We start from the raw sequence: 24,531 nt of genomic DNA, 5'->3' as shown, positions 1-24,531 counted from the left end.
TCCTGGAAAGCGAAAGTAGGGCTCGTTGTTAAGCAAGGAAGCTGGCTTGACCGAGGGGTCAGCAAATAGATCCTGCCTCTGTGGGACAGAGCGTCCCTGCCACCGAGGGGCAGCAGAGAAAGGGGTCAGCCTGGAGGAGTCCTGTGGTTCTGTCAAATGAGATATTGGCTTGTTTTTTGGGGAGGTCTTCTGAACTTCTCTGAGAACTTTGACACTGAATGTCCTCAGAGCCGGCAAAGTCTCGAAGTAGCCCCCCCCTCTCTCCCTCTCTCTTTCTCTCTCTCTCTCTCTCTCTCACACACACACACCCCTTGTGGATTGTGTGACTTCACCCTTGAACAATGTTCTGCAATTGATCCTTCTGCAGGGAGTGTGGGAGTGTAGTTGGATGGATGGATGGACAGATTGGTGAATGATAGATGGGTGGAGAGATGAATGGATGGATGGAGTGATGGAGAGGGATGGATGAATAGATGCATGGATGGATGGATGCAGGGATGGAGAGATGGATGGACAGATGGATGGGTGGGTGGGTGGGTGGATGGGTGGGTGGATAAATACATGGATGGATGGAAGGATGGATGGATGGATGGATGGATGGATGGATGGATGGATGGATGGATGGATGGATACACAGATGGATGTTTAGATAGATGGATGACATGATCATACCATTCTTTCTCCCTGGGCTTGAGGAGATCACCAGTGACTGGACAATCAAGGAAGAAGTGATGGAGGATGCCTGCTGGATCTCTGAGCAAGCCAAGATGTCCCAAAGGAAGTTCTAAAAAGACCTTGGATTGTTTGGACGTTCTCAAGCTATGGAACCTCCTTAAGAAAATGGGAGTCCTAGACCATCTCGTTGTCCTGGTGTGAAATCCATGCTCAGGGCTGGAAGCAGAGGCTGGACCAAATGCAATGGAGTAGACCGGAGGTGCCTACAAGACGGAGAGAGGTTCTACTGCTCCGTGGTGGCACCCTCTCAACCTTTTGACCACGTCCTGCAGATACTCCTGAAAATCATGGTGATTTCCCCCATGATCCGAGTCCGAAAATCTCAGGAACTCACCCTCCTATCTCGGGAGAGACCCTCTGAAGTCCGAGGTGCAGCTGGGGACACACACCCACCCCTCAGACCCACCGAAGTGCCCCGAGGGATAACCAGGAGAGGACAATGGAAGTGGAAAGGATGCTAATGTTGGCAGTGAGTGCCATCAGTGCAATGAAGACATCCCCCCTTCCAGGTCCATCTTCCTTACACATGCAAACACACAATGCACACAATCACATCCTTTGATTTCTTCAACCAGGAACGCTCCGTTCCCCCAGTCTGACATCTTTTAAGGGAAGCCCCCCCTCCTCTCCCCTGGGACCCCAGGTTGGAGCACGGTTAAAGGAAGGAGAAGCAGACCTTAAAGTGAGGGGAGTCACTGTTCCCCCCTTTTTTTGAAAAGGACGGAGAGATCGAGCGGCGAAGCAGAGAAGGAGAGCAGCAGATCCACCCTCCGCCGGGGATTCCTGATCCCTGCAACCAGGTGAGACCCCTCCCCAGAAGCTCTGAGAGTTAGGGGCAGTGGAGTGGAGTGGGGCGAGGGAAGGGCTTCTTCTGGGCCTCCGGTGGGAAGCAAGCCAAGGAGCTGCCCCTTTGACCCGAGGACGAGCGGTCCTTCCTTTCTGGGGGAAGCAAATGGGTGGGTGGGGGGAGCTGAGACCCTCCTCTGAGGAAAAGCAAGCAGAGAAGGGAGGAGGGAGGTGGAGTGGAAGAGACGAACAATCAACTGCTTGTTTTCAGAAGTTGTGGGGGCTTCAATTTTATTTATGATTTTTTTCTTTAACATCCAAACGTGCTTGGGGAACCGTGTATTGTCTGGGTTAATATACTTTGCATACAATTCTGATAATGATATTACCATTTAAATATACATAATCATAATCTTTCAATTTTGAATATTTGTGTATACATAGTAATTATAATAGGCTATTATATTTCAGGATACATAATACTATTTTCCCAATTTCTACTTTCGACTTCTTTTCTTCTAATATTTCTTGCGTTGGTGGCTTCTCAGCCTGATATACCTCAAATGATTGACAGATGGGAAGCCCGGGAGTGTCTGTGCTTCCAAAGGGACAGGGGTCCAGGATGGGAGAGAATTAGGCTGTGGGGCCGGTTGATACTGGGGTGGGGTGGGGGGCAGGATTTTCACGTGGCTTTGAAGAAAGTCCTGTCATCCAAGGGGAGAAACTGGGTTCTCAGGAGAAGGAATTGGCTCAGGGAGACTCAGCCATGAGTCTCAGGTACTTTGGAAGTCACCTGGCGAGGGCTGGATTAGAACACAGAACAGAAGGAAGGAAATGGAGGGGCTTTGGGAGAGTTGCCACTGCGGAGCAGAGGATCAATCAGTCTCTATGAAAACAACCAGGACTTGAATTTTTCCTTGAACTTCTCCGCCATCAGCATGTCTTCCGTGTAATAAGGAGCATCCCCATTCTTCTGCACCAGTTGATCAATCATGGTCATCAGCTGGGCCACCTGAGCCTCTCGTTCTTCTCCTGTGGCCTTGTTGTCGAAAGCCAAGAACCGGTTCCCACAATGGTATGCCTCTTCCCTAAAACAGACATCTTCCCCAGATATGTATTCCTCCAGAGACATTCCGTCCAGGTCCTTTTTCCGGGTGAACAAGAGGATCATGTAATTCAGGGCCCTAAAGCTGAACATCTCTCTGATCAGCTGAGCCACTTCCCTCTCCTCATGGGAGAAACGGCCAGGACGCATGATGCGCAGAATGACATGTGGACCCGGGGAGCAAAACTTCATACACTTGCTCACTTCGACAACAGTTTCTCTCATGGGATAGCCAGTGTCAAAGATGCCAGGTGTATTGACCACCACAACTTTCCTGCCATTCAGCTGTGCCTCTTCTCTTTGGCAAGTTTTGGTCAGTAGTCTAAGTGACATCCCAGACTCAAAGGCTTTTCTTCCCAGAATTGTGTTTCCTGTTGCAGTTTTCCCGTTTCCGGTTTTGCCCACAAGGACGATCCTCCGCTCAGGTCCTACCAAACGGGGAAACAAGAAGGAGACGTGGTCAGCAGCTCCATCATTTTTCCCACCCCACCCCCACCCTGCCAGCCCCCAGGGCTCATGGCTTTACCTCCGAAGTTTGCAGTCCTACCCAGAGGAGTCGCCCAGGACAGATCTGGCGGTTTCTGCATGAAAAGAGAAACAGCGCATGCGTAAGATGGCGGACCTCCGAGGGGCTCGCTGTTGAGGTTGATGGGGAAAAGGAGAACTTTGGAAACGTCGGAGGCTGTTTTAGTGATCTTGAGCCCCACGTTCAGCATGCCGATGGTCTGACGGTTTGGATGTGCCATCCCTTATCGGGATTGGCCCTGGGATGGCAGAGCTACAGCGAGGAGACGTAATCGGAGCGCTGTAAGGAGGGCGGCGGCGGCGATGGCAGCCTCCACGATGACTCCACAGCTGCGGAGCCCCGGAGATCGGGCATTTCATCCTACGGACTGACTGTAGGAGGCCTTGGCTCGGGGAGGAGAGATTGCAGGCTGGAGGGAGAAGCTGAGAGTCTAGGTCAAGGACTGCTGCTCCATCTGCAGGGAGAGAGTGACTATTGTTGGCCTTTTACATCCAGCCGCGGTGAGAGAACGGCTGTGGCCATCCGCCTGCACTGCAACCATCTGATCTGGTCGCCCCATCACTGTGAGAGAGTGAAGGGGCCCCAGCTTCATCCTGGCCAGCCTCTTTTGCCATCTCTCACCTCAATGACTATCTTTAAATTTCGCTGACATCCAAGGTTCCCCTTTTCCATCTCATCATACTTGTATGGCTTATACCTCAGCAGATTTGCTTGCGCTGCGAGATGCCCCCCTCTCGCGGCAATGGCCTTCCACTCTATCGAAGGCCTACCTTAAGGACGGGCTTTGGAGCCCCAAGAGGTGGCATGTTTTAAAGCGGGGATTGAGGGGTTTTTTAATTAGGGTTTTTAATAATCTTTTAAGGGGAACTGGGAGGGTGACCAAAGGGGATGGGGGGGGGGTAATCCACCTAGGTCAGGGCCCAGCCTGGCACAGGGTAATGGTCGGGAGGGCGCAGGACGAGGGATTGGGGATGTCATCAGCACGGTGGATGGGAGGGGCAGATATGGCGGGAGCAGAGGACCTTATCTTGTGCCGGGGGTGCGCACTCGCTACTTGAGAGCGATTGCACACCCCGGTCCTCAAGGCTCCCCTCAGATACTAGGTGGTACAGATACTCAGGACCTGGGCCTCCGGCTGATGCTGTGCAACGCCAGGTCCGTGGTAAATAAGGCCCCCCTCATTTACAATCTTATTCAAGAGGGGGGAGCGGACCTGGCGGGTATTACGGAGACCTGGTTGGGCCCGGAGGGAGGGGTCCCTCTGGTTGAGATGTGTCCACCAGGCTTCAGAGCATTCCATCAGCCGAGGGCCCAGGGGAGGGGCGGGGGGGTGGCAGTTATTATTAACAAAGGTCTGGGTCCGAGGGAGACCACTGTGCCACAGATTGCCGGATGTGAGTCCCTCTTTGTGAGATGGGATCATGGGGTTCAGATGGGCTTGCTGCTTACGTACCTGGCTCCCTGCCGCGTGGCAACGGCCCTGCCCAAGCTACTCGACGTGATAGCCACGGTGGCAGTTGATACACCCAGGCTTATGGTCATGGGTGATTTCAATCTGCCGTCCGTTGGTGAAACGTCAGAGATGGCTCAGGAGTTCATGGCTTCCATGACGGCCATGGACCTGACCCAGTTAGTTCATGGCCCCACTCACAGGGGGGGACACACGCTGGACCTGATTTTTGTCTCTGGCCAGTGGTTGAGTGGTCTTATTATAGGGGATATAGACATGAAACCCTTGTCATGGTCAGATCACTCACTCCTTCATCTGGACCTTCGAACCGCTACACCCCGCCGCAGGGAGGCGGACCCAATTAGATGGATCCGCCCCAGGTGCCTGATGGATCCTGATAGGTTCCAGATGGAGCTTGGGCCAATTCCTGAAGATCTGGCACACGACTCGGCCGAGGACCTGGTAGCTGCCTGGGATCGGGCAGCTGGTGGGGCCTTGGATCGAGTCGTGCCTTTGCGGCCTCTGACCCGGTGTCAATCCCTCGCGGCTCCTTGGTTCACCGAGGAGCTGAGGGAGATGAAACGCCGGAAAAGACGCCTAGAGAGCGGTTGGAGGGTCAGTCTCGCTGAATCTGACCGAACACTGGTAAGGTCGCATATTAAGACCTACCTAGTGGCGATAAAGACGGCAAAGTTTAACTACTTTTCCGCCTCTATTGCGTCATCAGGGAATCGTCCGGCCGCCCTGTTCAGGGTAACCCGCTCCCTGCTCCATCTGGGAGCGCAGGAGGATCCCTTGGAAGGCAGGGCGGAGGATTTCGGACAATACCTGTATGACAAAATCGCTCAGATCCGGGGGGATTTGGACTCTGACTGGGTAGATCAGGGCAGGGTGACGAGGAATAGTCTTGAGAATGTTACCTGGGAGGAGTTTGATGCTGTGACTCCGGATGATGTGGACAGGATTTTGGGGAGACTTAGTGCGGCCACATGTTTACTGGACCCGTGTCCCTCCTGGTTGGTACTGGCCTCCCGGGAGGTTACACGAGGCTGGCTCCAGGGTGTTATCAACGCTTCGTTGAGTGAGGGTCACTTCCCCGCCACCTTGAAAGAAGCGGTGGTGAGGCCTCTCCTCAAGAAGCCGTCCCTGGATCCAGCAATATTGGCCAACTATTGTCCTGTCTCCAACCTTCGCTTCCTGGCGAAGGTTGTTGAGAGTGTGGTCGCGCGACAGTTTCCACAATTCTTGGAGGAAACATCCTATCTAGATCTGTTCCAGTCGGGTTTCAGGCCTGGACACAGCACGGAAACGGCATTGGTCACATTGGTTGATGATCTCTGGAGGGCTCGGGACAGGGGTTGTTCCTCTGTTCTGGTCCTGTTAGACCTCTCAGCGGCTTTTGATACCATCGACCATGGTATCATGCTGCACCGGTTGGAAGAGTTGGGGATGGGGGGCACCGTATTTTGATGGTTCTCCTCCTTTCTCTCCGACCGGTCGCAGTTCATGTTGGCAGGGGGGCAGAGGTCGACCTCAAGGCCTCTTATATGTGGAGTGCCTCAGGGGTCGGTCCTCTCGCCCCTCCTGTTCAACATTTATGTGAAGCCGCTGGGCGAGATCATCCGTGGCTTTGGGGTGAGATACCACCAGTACGCTGATGACACCCAGCTGTACATCTCCACCCCAGGCCACCCCAACGATGCCCTTGAAGTGATGTCCCAGTGCCTGGAGGCTGTGCGGATCTGGATGGGGAGGAACAGGCTCAGGCTCAACCCTTCCAAGACTGAGTGGCTGTGGCTCCCGGCATCCCGATATAGTCAGTTGACTCCATCACTGACTATTGGGGGCGAGTCGTTGGCCCCCAGAGAGAGGGCTCGCAATCTGGGAGTCCTCCTGGATAGGCAGCTGTCCTTGGAGGAACATCTGACGGCTGTAACCAGGGGGACCTTTTGTCAGGTTCGCCTGATCCGCCAGTTGCAGCCTTTTCTTGATCGGGATTCCCTGGGCACAGTCACTCATGCCCTCGTCACCTCTCGCCTTGACTACTGCAACGCTCTCTACATGGGGCTCCCCTTGAGGAGCACCCGGAGGCTCCAACTGGTCCAGAATGCAGCAGCGCGGGTAGTGATGGGAGCAGCCTGGCGCTCCCATGTAACACCGCTCCTGCGCGAGCTGCACTGGCTCCCAGTGGTCTTCTGGGTGCGCTTCAAGGTGTTGGTTATCACCTTTAAAGCGCTCCATGGCATAGGGCCTAGCTATCTTCGAGACCGCCTGCTGCCACCGACGATCTCCCATTGACCCGTGCGCTCCCACAGAGAGGGCCTCCTCGGGGTGCCATCAGCCAAACAGTGCAGGCTGGTGACCCCCAGGGGGAGGCCCTTCTCTGTGGGGGCACCTACCCTCTAGAATCAATTGCCTCCAGAGATAAGGAGAATCCAAGACCTCGGTGCCTTCCGCCGTGCCCTTAAAACCTTCCTTTTCCAGCAAGCCAGGCTGGCCTAATTTTTTTTAAGTGTTTTTAAGTGTTTTGTTTATTGTTTTTAATTAATGGGGCCAAATTTATATATGTATATTTTAACTGTATTTTAATATTTGTATTTGATGTTTTTACTTGGCTGTTCACCGCCCTGAGTCCTCAGGGAGAAGGGCGGTATACAAATTCAAAAATAAAATAAAATAAAAAATAAGAATCAGCCAAAGGAGAAGCTGCCTTGCTCAGAAGTGGCCAGGAAGTGTCCTCTCCCAGAACAAACAGGCAGGACTTGAAGGGGCCTTAAAAGAGGGTCACCCCCTCCTCACTGCCCTTGAGGCAGTCATCGGATCCCTTCCCCCCTTTTTATGCAACCCTTCAAACTTTTGGATTCTGCACTTTGGGGCTTTCGGGAACAGTGGGCATTGATGCCCCAAATGGCTGGCAGTTCCCCGCAGCCAATGCGATGCTGAAGGGATCCTGTTCTCTGGGCCTTCAGCTGCAATTCCAGAATGACACCAAGTGCTCCCCAGACCCTCGTCCTCCGGGTTCCTCTCCCACCTGTCTCTTTGCTGGTAGGAATCCTTCCCGGGGGTTGAGGGGAAGCTCTGTGGTGGAGGCTCTTTGTTCCAACCCCTTCCATCCTGGGCAAGCAACGTTTGCTGGAAATGCTGATTGCACCCATGCATGCCTGCCCTCACCTGATGCTGCCTCCTAGGATACTTCCCTGCCCTTTGGCACTCCTGTCAGGTCTGCCATCTCCAACATATGCAGCTTTGCTGGCATTTTGCCATGAAATGTAGGGAGAAGTCAGGGTGATAGGAGGGGGGAATGACAGGGTGTCAGGAACCAGAGGTGTTAGTCTGGAACAGTCCAGCTGATCAAGGACAGTGCTGGGAAGATGGAATGCAATGGGAGATGTAAAAAAATGCAGGCCTTGCTTGTGCTGTCACCAGTGATGGGATTCAACCAGTTCGCACCACTTCGGGAGAACCGGTGGTTAACTTTCTGAACAGTTTGGCAAACTGGTTGTTGGAAGAAATCATTAGGGCACAGAACCGGTTGTTAAATTACTTGAATCCCACCACTGGCTGTAACCACTTGACTTTAGTAAAACCAACCCCTTCAATTCAACGATGGAATCGAGGGTCTTTCTTTCCTAAATGATCCAGTCGGGACAAGCCTGACAGTCTCTGTTCAAGACCTCAAGGGCCCATCCCTCCAGCAATCTTGTCGAATTCAAGCAACTCTGATGCTCCCTCATCCCAAGCATAGGTGACTTGGATCAGGCCTGGCCCCCCCTAGGAGTTTCTCCCAAGTAGCCCTGCCAGGTCCCACTCAGCCTTGGGACACTCTGATGTGCTTGTCCCATAAGTTGGGCTCCAACTACAGCTGGTTGATGTATCTCCCCCAATTCTCGGAAACAGTTCTCTGCAAAGTCTCCATCAGCTCAGAGACCTGCCTCTCCTGCTCAGCTCCCACAGCCCAATGATTGAACCCACAGATGGATCAGGCCCCAAAGAGCCTCGTTGTTGGACTAAGAGGAGGAAGAGGAGCTGCTTTTGATTCTTGGGAGCCTAAAGATTTGGAGGATCGAGTAGAGACAGAGCGACATTCTCTCTTTGGTATTTTGGTGTGGTGAGTATTTTTTCTCTCGCTTTGACTTTTACATCTCCTATGTGGGACAAACAGGAAGGCAATTAAAAACAAGGGTTTGTGAATATCAACTAGAACTTAAACAGCACAACCAAAAATCCCTGATCTCGACCCACATTGACAATGAACAACAGCAGTTCGATTGGGAAGGAACAAAAATCATCGGCCATATCAGCACCCACCACACACATGAATTTATTGAAGTCTGGTATTCTATCAAAAGGGATGCAGTGGCTCAGTGGCTAAGACACTGAGCTTGTCGATCAAAAGGTTGGCAGTTCAGCGGTTCGAATCCCTAGTGCCGCGTAACGGGGTGATTTCCCATTACTTGTCACAGCTTCTGCCAACCTAGCAGTTCGAAAGTAGGTAAAAAATGCAAGTAGAAAACCGGACCACCTTTGGTGGAAAGGTTACAGCGTTCCGTGCGCCTTTGGCATTCAGTCATGCCGGTCACATGACCACGGAGACGTCTTCGGACAGCACTGGCTTTTTGGCTTTGAAACGGAGATGAGCACCGCCCCCTAGAGTCGGGAACGACTAGCACATATGTGCGAGGGGAACCTTTACCTTCTTATTCTACCAAAGGAGCAATTCACAAGCATATGGATCTAGATCCAGGATATGAATACATAAGAAACCAGACTATTCGAACGACCAATCAACAAGCGAACCAATCAGCTGCTCAGAATTCAAATATAGCTCCAAACGAACAACCAATCACACGACCTACTGACCTACTGACCCACAAGACATTGATAAGCTAAGAAAAATAGGACAAGAAAATCCTGCTGATGACGTTACCTAGCCTGGTAATGAAATGTTCAGAAATGAAATTGAAACAAGCTTGGAGAGTAAACCTTGGCCAACATCTCATATGTCTCCAGCTCCCAGAATGAACTTCCAGGCACCCCTTCACAAAGCCAGAGCATGAGGGTCCCCAATTACACCTACACACCCCAACTGCAGCCATAAATTTTTGAATCCCACCATGAAGTCAAATGGGTTCAAATTATTCTCCAGAGCACCATAGGCAGGGGCGAAATGCTACCGGTTTGCTCCGATTCGAGCAAACCGGTAGTAAAAGAAAAAGCTACCGGGAGGACTTCCAGTGGCATCGCAGGCGCTGACAGATGCTCCTTTTGGACCGTCAGCCCCGCGATTTTGTTAAAACCGCCAAGACAGTGCAAATCAGCTGTCTGGCGGCTTGGAAACCTTCCCCTCAACAATGCAATCAACATTCAGATTCAAAATAAGCTTAAAGCAGGCAGAACAAAAACAGGAGTCCTAGCAACTGCAAGTACTGAACTTTAACTCTGTGTCTATATTTCTTCCTTCTAAGACTTTTAAAATGAAAGCAAAAATGGCGCCTGAACTGTAACAGGGCATGAAAGTGAAAGTGATAGTGAAAGTGATAGTTAACATCGTTAGCGCTTCTGAGGCTGTTTAAGATTGCTGGGTTCTACAACAAAGAAAGAAAGATTTAAAGTGGAAAGGCTACACTTTGGACTTTAAATAAACTATAATACTTTAAAAAGATTTTAAAATATTTGGATTTATTGATTTGGTTGCTGTAGGAAGTATAAATTGAAAGCTAAAAATGGCTTCTAAGCAGATAAAATCTGGCTTTAAAAGTGCTGGAGGATCGCCAGCACAACCATCAAAACTACAATCTTTGTCTACTTCAAACCCACAAATATTGACTTTGGAAGTTCTACAGGAATCTCTGCAGGACGCTTTGAAGCAACAAACCTCTTTTTTAGAGGAGAAAATTAAGGGAATGTCTGAAGAAATGGCTGAAATTAAAGAAGTTATACAAATTCGGAATAAGGAAATAAGAGAAGACATAGTAATGGCATTTCAGGGTCTGGCAAAACACATTGAATTGTTGGATGAAAGAGTAGAAGAAATTAACCAGTCCAATCTGAATTTGGAAAATAAAATGGATGAAGTTCAGACCAAGGTGGAAAGGGCAGACGATGAAGTGGTGATGTTACAGTATAGCGCGATGGAATTTGCCCTGAGAGTAAGAGGTTTGAGAGAACACAATCGAGAGAACTTGAGAGAGATCTTTGCAGAGGCTTTTGCATAGATAATGGGGAGCAACAAGCAGATCTCTCATTGCAAATTGACAAAATATATCGTGCTAATTCCTGGTTTGCCAGACAGAATCAATTGCCAAGAGACATTGTGATTTATTTTACAACGAGGAGGACCCGAAATGAAATTTTACAAGCTTTCTATAAAAATAAACTTCAAATTGCAGGACAAGAGGTTTTAGTGCTGAAAGAAATTTCCCCAAAAATGTTGAGAAGCAGAAAGGAGTTTGCTTTCTTGGTGGATGAACTTAGAAAACGACAGATTCAGTTTAGATGGGATGTTCCAGTTGGACTAATGGTGAATTATATGGGAGAAAGGTATCGCCTTAACACAATTTGGAAGGCAAGAAATTTTTATACTAATGTATTAAAGGCTGGATGCCCACCATCTCAGGAAATGAGGAGAAGAAAAGAAGAGCTGGCAATACAGGGACAGAAGGAAAGTAAACAGCCACAAGCTGCAGGAGAGACCTCGCTTATTGAAGAAGATTTATTGCGAAGGTTGTTGAGAGTGTGGTTGCGCAACAGCCTCCGCAGTACCTGGATGAAACCGTGTATCTAGACCCATGCCGGTTCAGCTTCAGGCCTGGATACAGCACGGAAACGGCATTGGTCACATTGGTTGATGATCTCTGGAGGGCTCGGGACAGGGGTTGTTCCTCTGTTCTGGTCCTATTAGATCTCTCAACAGTTTTTGATACCATCAACCATGGTATCATGCTGCACCAGCTGGAGGGATTGGGGTGGGAGGCACTGTGTTGCGGTGGTTCTCCTCCTATCTCTCTGACCGGTCACAGTCTGTGTTGGCAGAGGGGCAGAGGTCGACCTCGAGGTGCCTTGTTTGTGGGGTGCCACAAGGGTCGGTCCTCTCGCCACTCCTGTTCAACATTTATGTGAAGCCACTGGGTGAGATCATCCGTGGATTCGGGGTGCGGTGCCATCTGTACGCTGATGACACTCAGCTGTACATCTCCACCCCAAACCACCCCAACGATGCCCTTGAAGTGATGTCCCAGTGTCTGGAGGCCGTGCAGGTCTGGATGGGGAGGAACAGGCTTCGACTCAACCCTTCCAAGACCGAGTGGCTGTGGATGCCGGCATCCCGATATAGCCAGCTGATGCCATCGCTGGCTATTGGGGGCGAGTCATTGACCCCCACAGAGGGTGCTCGCAACTTGGGATCCTCCTGGACACACGGCTGTCTTTAGAAGAGCACACAATGGCCGTTGCCAGAGGGGCTTTTTATCAGATTCGCCTGATACGCCAGTTGTACCCCTTTCTGAGTCGGGATTCCTTATGCACAGTCACTCATGCTCTCGTCACTTCTCGCCTGGACTACTGCAACGCTCTCTACATGGGGCTCCCCTTGAGGAGCACCCAGAGGCTCCAACTGGTCCAGAATGTGGCCGCGCAGGTGATTACGGGAGCGACATGGCGCTCCCATATAAGACCTCTCCTGCGCGAGCTGCACTGGCTCCCAGTGGTCTTCCAGGAGCGCTTCAAGGTGTTGGTTCTCACCTTTAAAGCACTCCATGGCTTAGGGCCAGGGTATTTACGAGACCGCCTTCTGCTACCGATAACCTCCCACTGGCCAATACGCTCTCACAGAGAGGGCCTCCTCAGGGTGCCGTCGGTCAGGCAATGTCGGCTGGCGTCCCCCAGGGGGAGAGCCTTTTGTGTGGGAGCACCCGCCCTCTGGAATGAGCTACCTCCTGGAATACGGTTGATACCGGATCTCCGCACTTTCCGTAAGGCCCTGAAGACGTTTTTATTTCAGCAAGCCAGCCTGGCCTGAATAGGTTTTATGGGTTAGTTTTTAATTGTGTAGCTTGGGGTTTTAAATTAGGAGGCCGATTAATTTAATTTATTTTTAGTTATCTTAACTTTCATATTGTATGTTATTTTAATTTTCGGCTGTTCACCGACCTGAGTCCCTTCAGGGAGAAGGGCGGTATATAAATTCAATAAATAATAATAATAATAATAATAATAATAATAATAATAATAATAATAATAATAATAATAATAAAAAAGATCATAGTCAACCTAAGAATTATAGGCCAATATTGCTTTTAAATACTGATTATAAGATTTTTGCTGAAATACTAGCAAATAGGTTAATGGTAATTATGCGAAAAATGATTCATAATGACCAATCTGGATTTATAAGTGGGAGACAAATGAAAGGTAATGTAAGACAAATTGTAAACTTATTGGAATATTTGGAAAGGAACAACCAAGTCCCTGCAGCACTTATCTTTTTGGATGCGGAGAAGGCATTTGATTAATTGAATTGGCAATTTTTATTGAAAATAATAGAAAAGATGCAGTGTGGAGAATACTTTACACAATCTATTAGGGCAATATATCAGAGACAAACAGCACAAATAATAATTAATGGTGGTTTAACAGAAACTTTTAAAATTGAAAAAGGAACAAGACAGGGATGCCCCTTATCACCATTATTGCTTATTTTAACTTTGGAACCTTTACTGAATAAAATACGAGGGTCAAATAAAATAAAGGGAATTAAAATTAGACATCATGACTATAGATTAAGAGCATTTGCGGATGACTTGTTTGTTACTTTAACCCAACCAGTACAATCAGTTACAGGCTTACTGGTTATAATTAGCCAATACGGTCAAATGTCTGGATTTAAAATAAATAAACAAAAAACAAAGATAATAGCTAAAAATATGACGGTAAAGCAAAAAGAAGAACTAGAAAGACTAACAGGATTTGAAATAGTAAAAAAGGTTAAATATTTAGGGGTATATATTACAGCCTCAAATGTAAAATTATATAAAAATGATTATGAATTGCTATGGCAAAAAATACAGAAAGAGATGGAGAATTGGGGAAAACTACAATTATCTCTGTTGGGGAGAATAGCAGCAATAAAAATGAATGTTTTACCTAGGTTTTTATTTTTGTTTCAAATGATACCAATACTTAAGAAAGATGATAATTTGAGGGAATGGCAGAAGGGTATTAATAATTTTGTTTGGGCAGGGAAAAGACCGAGATAATGCAAGATATATGTGAAAGAGAAGGTCTTAAAATGCCTAATCTAAGATTATACTATGAAGCAGCTGTTTTAATAATAATTAGTGAGTGGATTAATTCAACAGAAGAAAGAATATTGAATATTGAAGGATATGATTTGTTATATGGCTGGCATGCTTATTTATTATATGACAAAAAGGTGGATAAGACCTTTAAAAGCCATATACTAAGGAATGCCTTGTTACGAGCTTGGAAGAAGTATCAATATAAGTTAAATTATAAGATACCTATATGGGCAATACCCAGACATGAGGTAGAGAATATAAGTGTAGAACAAAAGCAAGAGGTGATTACCTATAAAGAGCTTCTTAAAATGGAAGGCGGTATATTGCAGTTAAAAATCTATAAAGGCATTAAAAGAAGAAAAAATAATTCAAACTTGGTTTCAGTATGGACAGTTGCAAGCTAGATGGAAAGAAGACCAGAGAATTGGTATCATGCAGAAGGAGGAAAATTTGGTAAAACAAATTAGAGATCAAAGCCAAATGCATATAAAAAGATTATATAATATATTGATAGAAATAGACTCAGAAACGGAATTAGTTAAGGATTGCATGATAAATGGGGTACAAAACATTCAGGAACCAATAATGATGGAAACTTGGGAAAAAATATGGGTTAGAAATGTAAAATTTACGCAAGCACAAAATTTAAGAGAAAATGTTTATAAAATGTTCTATAGATGGCATTTAGATCCTAAAAAGTTGGCTTGTATGTATCCAAATTTGCAATCTAAGTGTTGGAGATGTGATTGTGATGATGCTACTTATTATCACATATGGTGGACTTGTAAAAAAGTTAAAGCATTTTAGATTAAAATATGGTGAATTATCCAAAATATTCTTAAAAAGAAGATAAAGTTTACTCCACAATTGTTTTGTTGGGTATAATCACAGATTATACAGTTATAGAGACTAAATTGATTTTAAATTTAATAACTGCAGCTAGACTTTTGGTAGCACAATATTGGAAGAAGGAAGATTTGCCTACTATTGAAGAATGGACATTAAAAGTGGCCAATTTGGCAGAAATGGTGAAAATTTCAGCATATTTGAAAGATCATTCACAAGAAAGATATATATCGGAATGGAGAAGATGGATTGATTATATTCAAAACAAATATCGGAAAAGTATCAAATAGCTAATGAATGAATAGAAAAGTTAAGAGTATGTATATTTAGTTAAGTAAAAGGCGAGTTAAAGTGTCGAGGGGGGGATAGGAATCTGTAGTTAGTTAGTTTAGCTTAGCATATGATTGTTAATTGTTTTACCCTGTATTTTGTTATGGGAAGTCCGGGGGGGGCAAGGGGGGCGGGGAGGGGGGGAAGGAAGGGGGGGGAAGGGGAAATATTTGAATTTTTTTTCTTTTTTGTAAAACTTTTTAATAAAAAAAGAAAGAAAAGGAAAAAAAAGAACTGGTAGCAAACTGGTTCGGATTTCACCACTGACCAGAAGGCAGAGCAAGAAACAATGGCTGGGAATTAATCCAAAAGAGAAGCAAGAGAAACAGGACAAAGCAGGGATTCTAAGAATCTCTCTTTTACAGTCGGAATGTGGGAAGCGGTACCAGAGGTTCCAAACACTGTAGGAGATGCCAGGGAATTCTCTCTGCTCTCCTCCTCACATTCACCCAGAAGAGAATTACCTGTTCAGTCTTCTCTGCAGGATAGATGCAAGTGGTCTCCTCACTCCATCGGCTGATCTCAAGATGTGTCACAGCAGCACATCGGAATTGGTACTGAGTAGTGAGGTGCACATTTTCTAGGGTGAATTCATTCTTAGAACCTTCTACATGGAGACTTTTCCAGTTCTCCTCTCCTGCAGCCCGATATGCCACTTGGTACCCAGAGATTGAACCCATCGCTTCGGCCATTGGATTAATAGTGATCAGGAAACTATTTGGTTTGACAGGCTGAACCTTAAGAGAGGGAGGACTTCTAAGAGCAGCTTCCAGCTCCTGACGTTCCTTGAGGATGTCCATGGTCAAGGTTAAACTTTTGGTCTCCACCATCTTTAAAGAGTCAAAGAAATCCTTCATGCTCTCAGTGCTCATTTTCCAGAACATTTCAGCAACCGCATTACGGCTTCCTCCATTTTGGGTGGGAGCAAAGAGAGCTGAATGGTTGAATCTGAAGTGCAGAGGGGTTCCTGACTCATCCTGAGCACACGGCAGGTCAGCCTCCTTGAGGGCCTCCAGGACAGGTGGGGTCCCCCCATCCGCAAAGGTGATCAGGAGTTGGATGTTATCCTTCACATCTTTTCCCAACATGGAGAGCATGGAATCAAAGACACATTTCTGGGCATGAGTTGAATGGGAAAGGAAGGCTTGGGCCACCAAGCAGATGGCATCCACGTGGTCAATGCCCCCTGGGGTGGAGAAAAACTCCAGGAGCTGTTTCTCAACCAGTTTGTCTTGCTCTGCATCGCCAAATCCTGGCGTGTCAATGATTGTGAGAGAATAGGGAATTCGGAAACATTTCTGATGGTTCACCATGTAGGCTGTCACTTCAGACGTCCTGCTTCCAGCTTTACTTCTTTGGGTGATTTCATGAATGAGTTTGAATCTGAAATTATCTTCCCACTGGACACCCAGAATATAATTGATCATCCCGTTGATCAGAGTGGTTTTCCCAGACAGGGTTGCTCCCATCACCAGGATGACTTTGTTGGGCACTTCCAGGCTCTCCTTTCCAAGCTGGTACATGAGACAGGAGGTGGAGGCAACTGAGGGGACTTCCTCCAGAGTAAGTGCAAACACTAATGGCTGGCTGTCCTCCACCAGGAACCTTTTCTGAAGGAACTGTTGGGCTATGTTGTCTCTGCCTTCTTTTTCCAGTGATGTGGAGACCTCCAACTCCTCACTGGGGACACCCAGAGTTCCATTATCACACACGGCCAACACCCGTATTCTGTACACTGTCTGGGGATTCAGACCTTCGATAGAGTAAAATTCTGTTTTTCTCCCAGTCCTTTTTTCAGCCCATTGGTCCTTCCCAACTCCAGCCTCCACCGTTCTGTACTCCACCTTGTACTCCTTGACCACAATTCCTGAGGCAACGATGCTGGGACTCATCCAGGCCACAGAGATGACAGAAGATGCTGCAGTGACCATTCTTAATTCCCCAGGAGGGCTGGTGGGAAGGGTCTTTATGGGTGGGCTCAGGTCACTGGTTCTACCATGGCCTACCTTGCAACAAGCAGCATACTGGAACTGGTACTCTGTGTTTGGAGGTAGATCTTTCAGCAGGAACATCTCCCTGTTGTCCTCTGTCCTCATGGTCTTCCAGTTATTTTCCCCTGCAACCTTGTACTTTACCAGATAGTTGGAGATGGAAGCCTTTCCATATTCAGCTGGCTGAAACTTCAGTTGAATGCTGTCGTGTCTCAGTTCACTGATCAGGAATTGGAGTGGTTTTGAGGGCAACTCATAGTTCTTGCTGACCAGCTCTCCATCCTCATAAAAGTGTACTGAGGCTCCTGGGGTGTCCACATCTGGTTTTGAGGCCACAACAAAGCGGACCTTCTCATTGGATTGATTGATACTGAAAAAGTCTTTGATGGATTTTGCAGCTTGGCGAGAATTGCGGGTCCTCTCCTTGTCTTCAAACCAGGCCATGCCTTCCTTCACCCCAGGACTGGATCTTGTGGACTTGGTTGATTCTTGCAAGAATTGCTCCTGAAGCCACTTCTGTAAGCTCAACAGAAATGGCTCCTCTTCACGTAAAGAAGTGAATGTAAAGGAGACCACATGTACATTCTGGGGGTCCAGAACTATTTCTTCCAGCTTGTTCTGAGATGAGATAACTTCTATATTATTTAGAATAGTCAGATAAGATTTGACAAAGTTAATTTCTCTTTTTTTGCTGTCCAGAAATTGATGGAGTCTTTGGCTGTTGAAGGGCGACTGGTTGACGGACATCAAGAGGTCCACCAGGGTCCCTTCCTCCTGCCCTCCTCCCCGGATGGAAGGCAACATTCTGGCCAGCTCTTTCTGGAAAGTCTGCCTGTGTTGCTTGCAGAGATCCTTGAACTGCTGGATCTTCCTCTGGATCTCAGGGAAGGTCTCAGCAATGGGATTCTTGGCTAGATCGTTGCTTTGCATATGGATTTCATTGAGATCCTCCAAGATCATTTTAGCATCAAAGATCAACGTTAGGCTGATCTCACGGACCATCTTAGCTGCTGTGGTGTCCAGCTTGGTCAGAGGGTAGAGCCAGACCCTCATAGGCACAGCCTTCTCCCCATCTTTCCCTAACATTTTTGGGAGAGTTTCATAAACTTTCATGGCATCTTGGAAAGTGACTGGATTTTTCTCCAAAGAAAAGTCTCCATGGAATTTGCACCTGAACTTCAGAGCATCCTCTTTCTCCTTCGCAGTCAGTTGGACCTCTGCTTCTCCTCCAATAGATATTTCCTTCGTGAGTGTAGCCCGGAGTCTTCCTTCTGTATTTTTTACCATCTCCTTTGAAGAAACTTCTCGGTCAAAGACAAAAAAGGCCTGGGCTCCATAGAGGATGGCGGTGACCACATGGGTGGCTGTGCCATGCTCAAAGACGGCTTTGTGAGAGATATTCTGGATTCCTAGGTGGTTCATTGTCAGCTGTTCATACCTGGTGGTGGTTTTGTACTGAACGGTGACTCTGGCCTGTTTCTTGGACTTCTTTTTGTCATGAAGATACTTGGCTGACCCTCCCACTTCAACCAGCCCTCCCAGGAAACTGGCCGTGAGGGAGGCTGAGATGTCCAGGGCAGAGGCTTTATCATCTATGCTGTCGGATGCAATGATTTCAGATTCAGTTTTGGGCTGAGGCTTGATGGTCAGGTCCTTCTGAAGAGAGTCGTAATCCCAAAGGGTGACTCCTGCATGGAACAGAAGAAAACAGGGACATGAATTGAACACTGTCTTCCAAAACACCTGCAGCTGGACAGAGGAGCTCCAGAGAGATGGGACAAGGGAGACATCATTTCCTCTAGTGGGCTCCTTCATTTGTTCTGTCTGACCATCACCTGCATGTTTTGCAAAATACCACAAACTCCAAAGGCTTTTGACTGAGTAGAGGGGAATGGGAACTGCTATGCACCTCTTGATCTCCACTCCCTGGAGAAACTATGATTTTCATCACATGTTCTGACATGATTTCTCTGTTCAGACCCCCCTCAGGAAAGGCACATCCCTCACTTCACCACTCTGTGAGATCTGAACTCCTTTTTAAAATCATTTACCAAACCATTTCAGTGACTTTGGTTCGGGAGAGGAAAATTCATCCCATGATTGGCAGTCAAGGGTGCCCCGCTGTGTGCCTGGCCAAAGGGTGGATATGCATTCCTAGGCAGAAGTCCCTACTTGCCTAGCTGCTACCATATTTCCCCCAAAAAAGCCCCACCCTGATTTTGTTGGGGTGGTGGTGGGCTTAATATAACTCTTCCCCCAAAATAAACCCGGTTGTTGGGTGTGGCCCACCGGCCCCTTGGTGCAGTGCAGATACTGCTAATTCTGGCCGCAGAGGCAGAGTGGGGGGAGAGAGAGGTGATCCAGATGTGCCGCACAGTTGCCTGGCTCCCAGGAGGCTCGTGGGAGGCTTATGCAGCATCACGGGCAGAGGGTGGAGATGGAGGCATGGGGGGTGGGGGAACAATCCTGATGCCTACTCCATGCAGCCACAAGCAAGCCCAGAGAAAAACCGGACTTCCCTTTGCCGCTTGGCACAGCACTGATACTGTTAAGTCCAAGGGCAGAGGGAGATGCAGTGGGGAGGAAGGAGATTGTTTCAAGGTAGATTTATTCGTCAGTAAAAGCCCCCTCTCCCCCCTTAACAAACCATCATTACAGGTATATATCTACATAAGGCAGGAACCATAACTACCTCACAGACGCAGCTGAAGGCAGCTCCTCGAGAGTCAGGAATACATCTCAAACAGATCCTGCCAAGGCTGCAGACATAAACCCTGTAACAGAGATCTGGACAGGCTGCATGGCTGCGTGTCAGCTTTGGAAGCCATATTAGCCCTGGAAGTTTCCACGCTGCCACCTTCTCATGTGTGGGAAAGTAGGAGGGGGGATTCAGTAGAGGGAATGTAGTTAGACAAAATAGCATTCTTCCTTTCGGTCAAGGTCGTGACAGTCCTGCATCTGGAGAAGGAGTGGTCGGAGTGATGTCTCGAGATGGGACGGATGGGGATTGGGACGTGTGAGGGACCGATGGGTGCAGGGGATGGATTTGGGGGTCTTGAGTCACTGAGGGAAAACCCGGAACTCTCAGATTTGGGCTTTTCCAGATGTGCCAGTATATCTATTCTAATAAATGGAACGTTGAGAAAATGCTTGCCTTGGAGTTTTTAATTGGAGTTGGGGTTTTCTGGAACGCTGACACTGCGTGGCTCACAGGAGGAGAGTAGGAGGCTTGTGCGGCAGCACCAGCAAGAGGTGGAGGAGGAGAGTGGGGGCAGCCAATCCTGATGCCCCGCACAGACGCCTATCCGGCAGGGCCACACACAAACCAAGTCACAGTGGGACAGAGCGGGTGGCACATTGGGATTGCCTGCCTCCCCCCCACCCCCAGCCCCGTGCCTCTGGCTTTACCTGGCTTCACCCCACACTATTCACCCAGAGGGAGACGAAGCTTCATCTGTTTGCAAATGGGACACTTTGAAACAGAGCTAATTGCTCCTTTTCAAAGTCTCCCATTTGCAAGCAGGTGAAGCTTTGAGCGTCCCTCATTTCTCTGTCCGGGCAAAAAGTGTTTGGGCGCCTATGGATCACTTGCTAATGGAGCATTTTGGCTGGCTGCGTCGCTTGGCCTCCTGCTCCAGTGCTGGGCTGGTACGGGAAGAAGTGAGCCAGTGGCCACGTGGACTCCTACTGCGCATGCAGGTGCTGACGCAGTGAGGCAGTGGTCAGAGCGTAGAGCCACGGGGCTCCTAAGGGGAGCCGGTGTGCATGTCGGGCACTTCCATGCCTGCCTCGTCATGGTGGCACTCAAAAAGTTAAGACACTCCCGAAAATAAGCCCTAGTGCTTATTTAAGGGCCCGAAAGAAAATAAGACCGGGTCTTATTTGGGGGGAAATACGGGTATTAGCAGGCCATGGGCCCAGGAGTCCCACTCTGAAGCATCCCTGGGCTGAGCCCATGCACTGATGGCAGCTCCAGTCTTCTTCCTGCCAGAGTTTCCCGCAGGAGATGCCCATCCGCTTCTTGTCTTCCGGCTCCTACCTGGGATGAGGGTATCCCTGCGGCAGTCGTACAGCATCCCCAGCTGGAAGGGGCGGCCCAGGGCTGGGGTCTCAATGGGGGCCTCTGCCTGGGCCATGCTTGGCTCCTGAGTGCCGCTGGTCCTTCTGGTTCCCTGTAAGAGAGGAGAAACTTCTGGAGGATGCCAGAACTGACCGATGACTCTCCGAGGGGACGCAGGATGTGGCCACCCTCCACCCACTGATGTCGGTTTGCTTTGTCAGGGAATTCCACACCTTCTGTGTCCAAAGGGAGTCAGAAAACTCTGACGTGAACTTGAAGTTTTATAACAAGGAATATATATTTATAAGATGCGGCAAACAAGGCGGCCAGGGGAGCAGGAGCATCGTGAGGTAAATCATCAGGTAAACCCCAGAACAGCAGAGACAGAAGAAAAAAGGCGGGAAAAAGAGAAACTCCCCCTTCTCCCCCAGCAACCAATCATAACATAGATTGCCTCAGGCAGGGGCCCACGGTGCCTTCCAACCAGTCAGCGACAACCATGCTCTCTGGCCCAGTGTACATTTTGCTGTTTGAGTTATTAAAGGAAATATCTTAGAACAGGGGTGTCAAACTCACGTTGTCACATCGTCGTTACGTGACGTATTATGACTTTCCCCCCTTCGCTAAACAGTGGGTGCAGGTGGCTTCGGGCCGTGAGTTTGACACCTGTGTCTTAGAACTACTCCAATTTTATAGCTGGACAGCATTTACACCGAGTTGTCCCGCAAGATCTTTGTGTCTTTGTATGCTCCATGGCTTTGTGATGACATCAGCCAAGTTGTTTTCTGAGAGAGAATAAATTAGGTCTATTCAGTGGTGGGCTGCAAATTTTTTAACAACTGGTTCTCTGGCTGGGTAGGCGTGGCCCGTTGATCATGTGACTGGGGGGGTGATGTCACTCATCACACCCAGCCCCGCCTCCTGTCCACCCGCCTCAAAGGCAGAGGTAGGATTCAGCCGGTTAGGACTAATCCCACCACTGGATGGCACCACCCCTTCCCATTGTTCAGCCTGTTTTCTGGCTGTTTTGGGGGGCATTTTCAGGCCATTTTTTAGGGCTGTCCCAAAAAACAGGCCGAAAACCAGGAGGGGGAGGGGCCAGCCAGTGGTGGGATTTGCCGGTTCTCCAAACTGCGCCTAATCTTAACTACCGGTTTGCCAGAACCGGTGCGAACCTCTGGGTCTATTGCATTTTCTTTCGTCGCTTCTCTTGACGTAATAAATACTTTAGGTCAACATGTTTGCTTCTCTCTCACCTGTTGCCATTTGTGTACATGTTGTGTTATCTTCAAATACTGGTTTCATGCTCTTTGCTTCACTATCCACATCCTTTAACTATTGTGTCTACCGTGATAACTCTGAACACAATTCTGACAATGCTATGAGCTCCGCCTCAGCCGTGGAATTGGCAACGGAAGTCCGTTTTCTCGATGGCCAGCCAACTAGTCGCCTGTTTGCACACATGACAATACAGTCCTGAGGTTGACCTTGTATCTTGTACACAGATCATCCATAAGTGCAACCAATGCCGTTTCTGTCCTATATCCAAGCCTGAATTATGAAGACTGCTAAAGTTTTGGATAATCCATTTCATCCAGAAACCTCTGGAGCTGCCACACAGCCACCCTCTCCAGAAACTTCCCCCAAAAGGAAGATGGGTTGATCTTTGGATGACCTCAGAGGTCATCTAGTCCAACCCCCTATTCAAGCAGGAGACCCTTACAGAATCATAGAATCACAGAGTTGGAGGGCACCTTGGAGGTCCAGAGATGAAGCACCCATGACGTCTGGTGGAAAGCAGTTCCACTGGTGAATTGTTCTCACTGTTAGGAAGTTTCTCCTTAATCCCAAATTGTTTCTCCCCTTGATGAATTTCTGTCCATTCTTGGAAACCATCCAAGGAGAGAAGCAACCTAGAACCAAGGTGAGACCCCCCCCCACCCTCTCACCCGCAGAGGGCAAAGCGTGATCCCTCCAGGGAGACCAAAATTTGGAATTGTGGGCGGGGGAGATGGAATTGAGGAGGATAATTGGGGGGGGGGTTGTCGGAAGAAGGAGTTGCTTCCCTACTCCCGATTTGTGGTCTCACCTTATTTGGCTGCCAGGAGAGAATTCAGCAGCCTTCAGAAAAGGAGCAATTGTTGCTAAGTTCCCTGCTTTTCTCCTCCTTCCCCCCCTCCAACCTGAAGTTGCCTTTCCTACCAAGGAAGATGGGATCCTAAACATCCCAGGATCCCCTTCCCAATGTTAGGATCTCATCTACTAACGTCCTTCCATTAGCCCCCCTCCCCTCCCCCATTGACTTTGCTAACATTAGGATCTCCGCTGCCCTTGGGAAGCCCCTTACCTGCCCTTCCCCCTGACCCCGGCAAGGGGGTGCAGCTGCCGCCCACTTCCTCCAAAGGCTGGACCACCGCTCTGCCCGTCCAGTCCCGGGTTCAAGGCTCAGCCTGGGAATTGTAAGGAAAGCCTCGTCTTCTGCTTTCTCTTCAGGGCGTTCAGAAAACGAAAGAGAAAAGACCAGGAAAAAACAAACAAAAAAGTTCGTTTCCTCTTGAATGATTCATGTGGAAGTCTCTGTACTTTGCAAGAAAAAATAAACAGGAAACGTGTTTGAGAAATGAGTTCCACAACCGTCCAGCAGAGGGCAGCAAAGACCTCTCTTGGGCCTTCACTCCTCTAGGCAGATGTTTCCAAACTCCACAACTTTAAGATTTCTGGACTTCAACTCCCAGAATTAAACCATCAGCATTGCAGAGTGGGGAATCCTGGGAGCTGAAGTCCACAAGCCTTAAAGTTGCCAAGTGTGGAGACCCCCCTGCTCTGTAGAGCTGCTTCTGCTCATAGGGAATTTGACTGACATTCCTCCAGAATGTGGAGTATTCCAAGAGAGAGAAGAGTTGGGGTCTTCTGGAAGGAGGCAGGTCTTCCTCCCACTGCCCCCCCCCATCTATCTTCCCTTGTTAAGGTTAGACACCCTCCCCACTCTCCACCCCATGGTTATCCCCCTGGGACCTCCCATTGGTCTGAGGGGAGGGGTCCAGAGGGGGACCTCGGACTTTGAGACTCTCTCTGAAACAACTGAGATTGGCAGACAAGAAGACAAACAATATTATCTATGGCTAGATAATAAAACATGGAAATGAAATATGAAACATGAAATGAATGTTATAAATATAATATTTGAAAATAATTTTTATGAAGCAATAAAGCCATAGTTAAATAAAGGATAAATGAGGATACTTATTTGTTTGATATATGAGAAAGCAGATACTTATTAAACTTTGAATATGGGGACGAAGCACAAAAGATTTGTAACCGGTAGACACACTGTTTGCAATTGTATTGAACGATGGATTGATGTTTTACGTTTTGTTTTTAAATAATTTTTTTTTCAAAAAAAAGA

General features: G+C 48.2%; 1 protein-coding gene across 1 annotated transcript; it reads right to left on the bottom strand.

The window, feature by feature from the left end:
* Positions 1-1,782: 1,782 nt before the first annotated feature.
* Positions 1,783-23,824, bottom strand: LOC148114439 (uncharacterized). The gene is made up of 5 exons (XM_087894315.1): positions 23,473-23,824; positions 21,105-21,237; positions 15,539-18,753; positions 3,153-3,207; positions 1,783-3,054 (listed from the first exon to the last, which is right to left on the bottom strand). The coding sequence occupies exons 2-5, from the start codon at positions 21,199-21,201 to the stop codon at positions 2,408-2,410; spliced, it is 4,014 nt and encodes a 1,337-aa protein (XP_087750441.1). The 5' UTR covers positions 21,202-21,237; positions 23,473-23,824; the 3' UTR covers positions 1,783-2,407.
* Positions 23,825-24,531: the final 707 nt, after the last annotated feature.

This window comes from Pantherophis guttatus, chromosome 4 (genome assembly GCF_059756535.1).
Source record: "Pantherophis guttatus breed Tessera chromosome 4, ASM5975653v1, whole genome shotgun sequence".
Taxonomy (NCBI): domain Eukaryota; kingdom Metazoa; phylum Chordata; class Lepidosauria; order Squamata; family Colubridae; genus Pantherophis; species Pantherophis guttatus.
The sequence above is the reverse complement of the archived record's forward strand: the minus strand, read 5'-3'. Positions and strand labels throughout refer to the sequence as shown.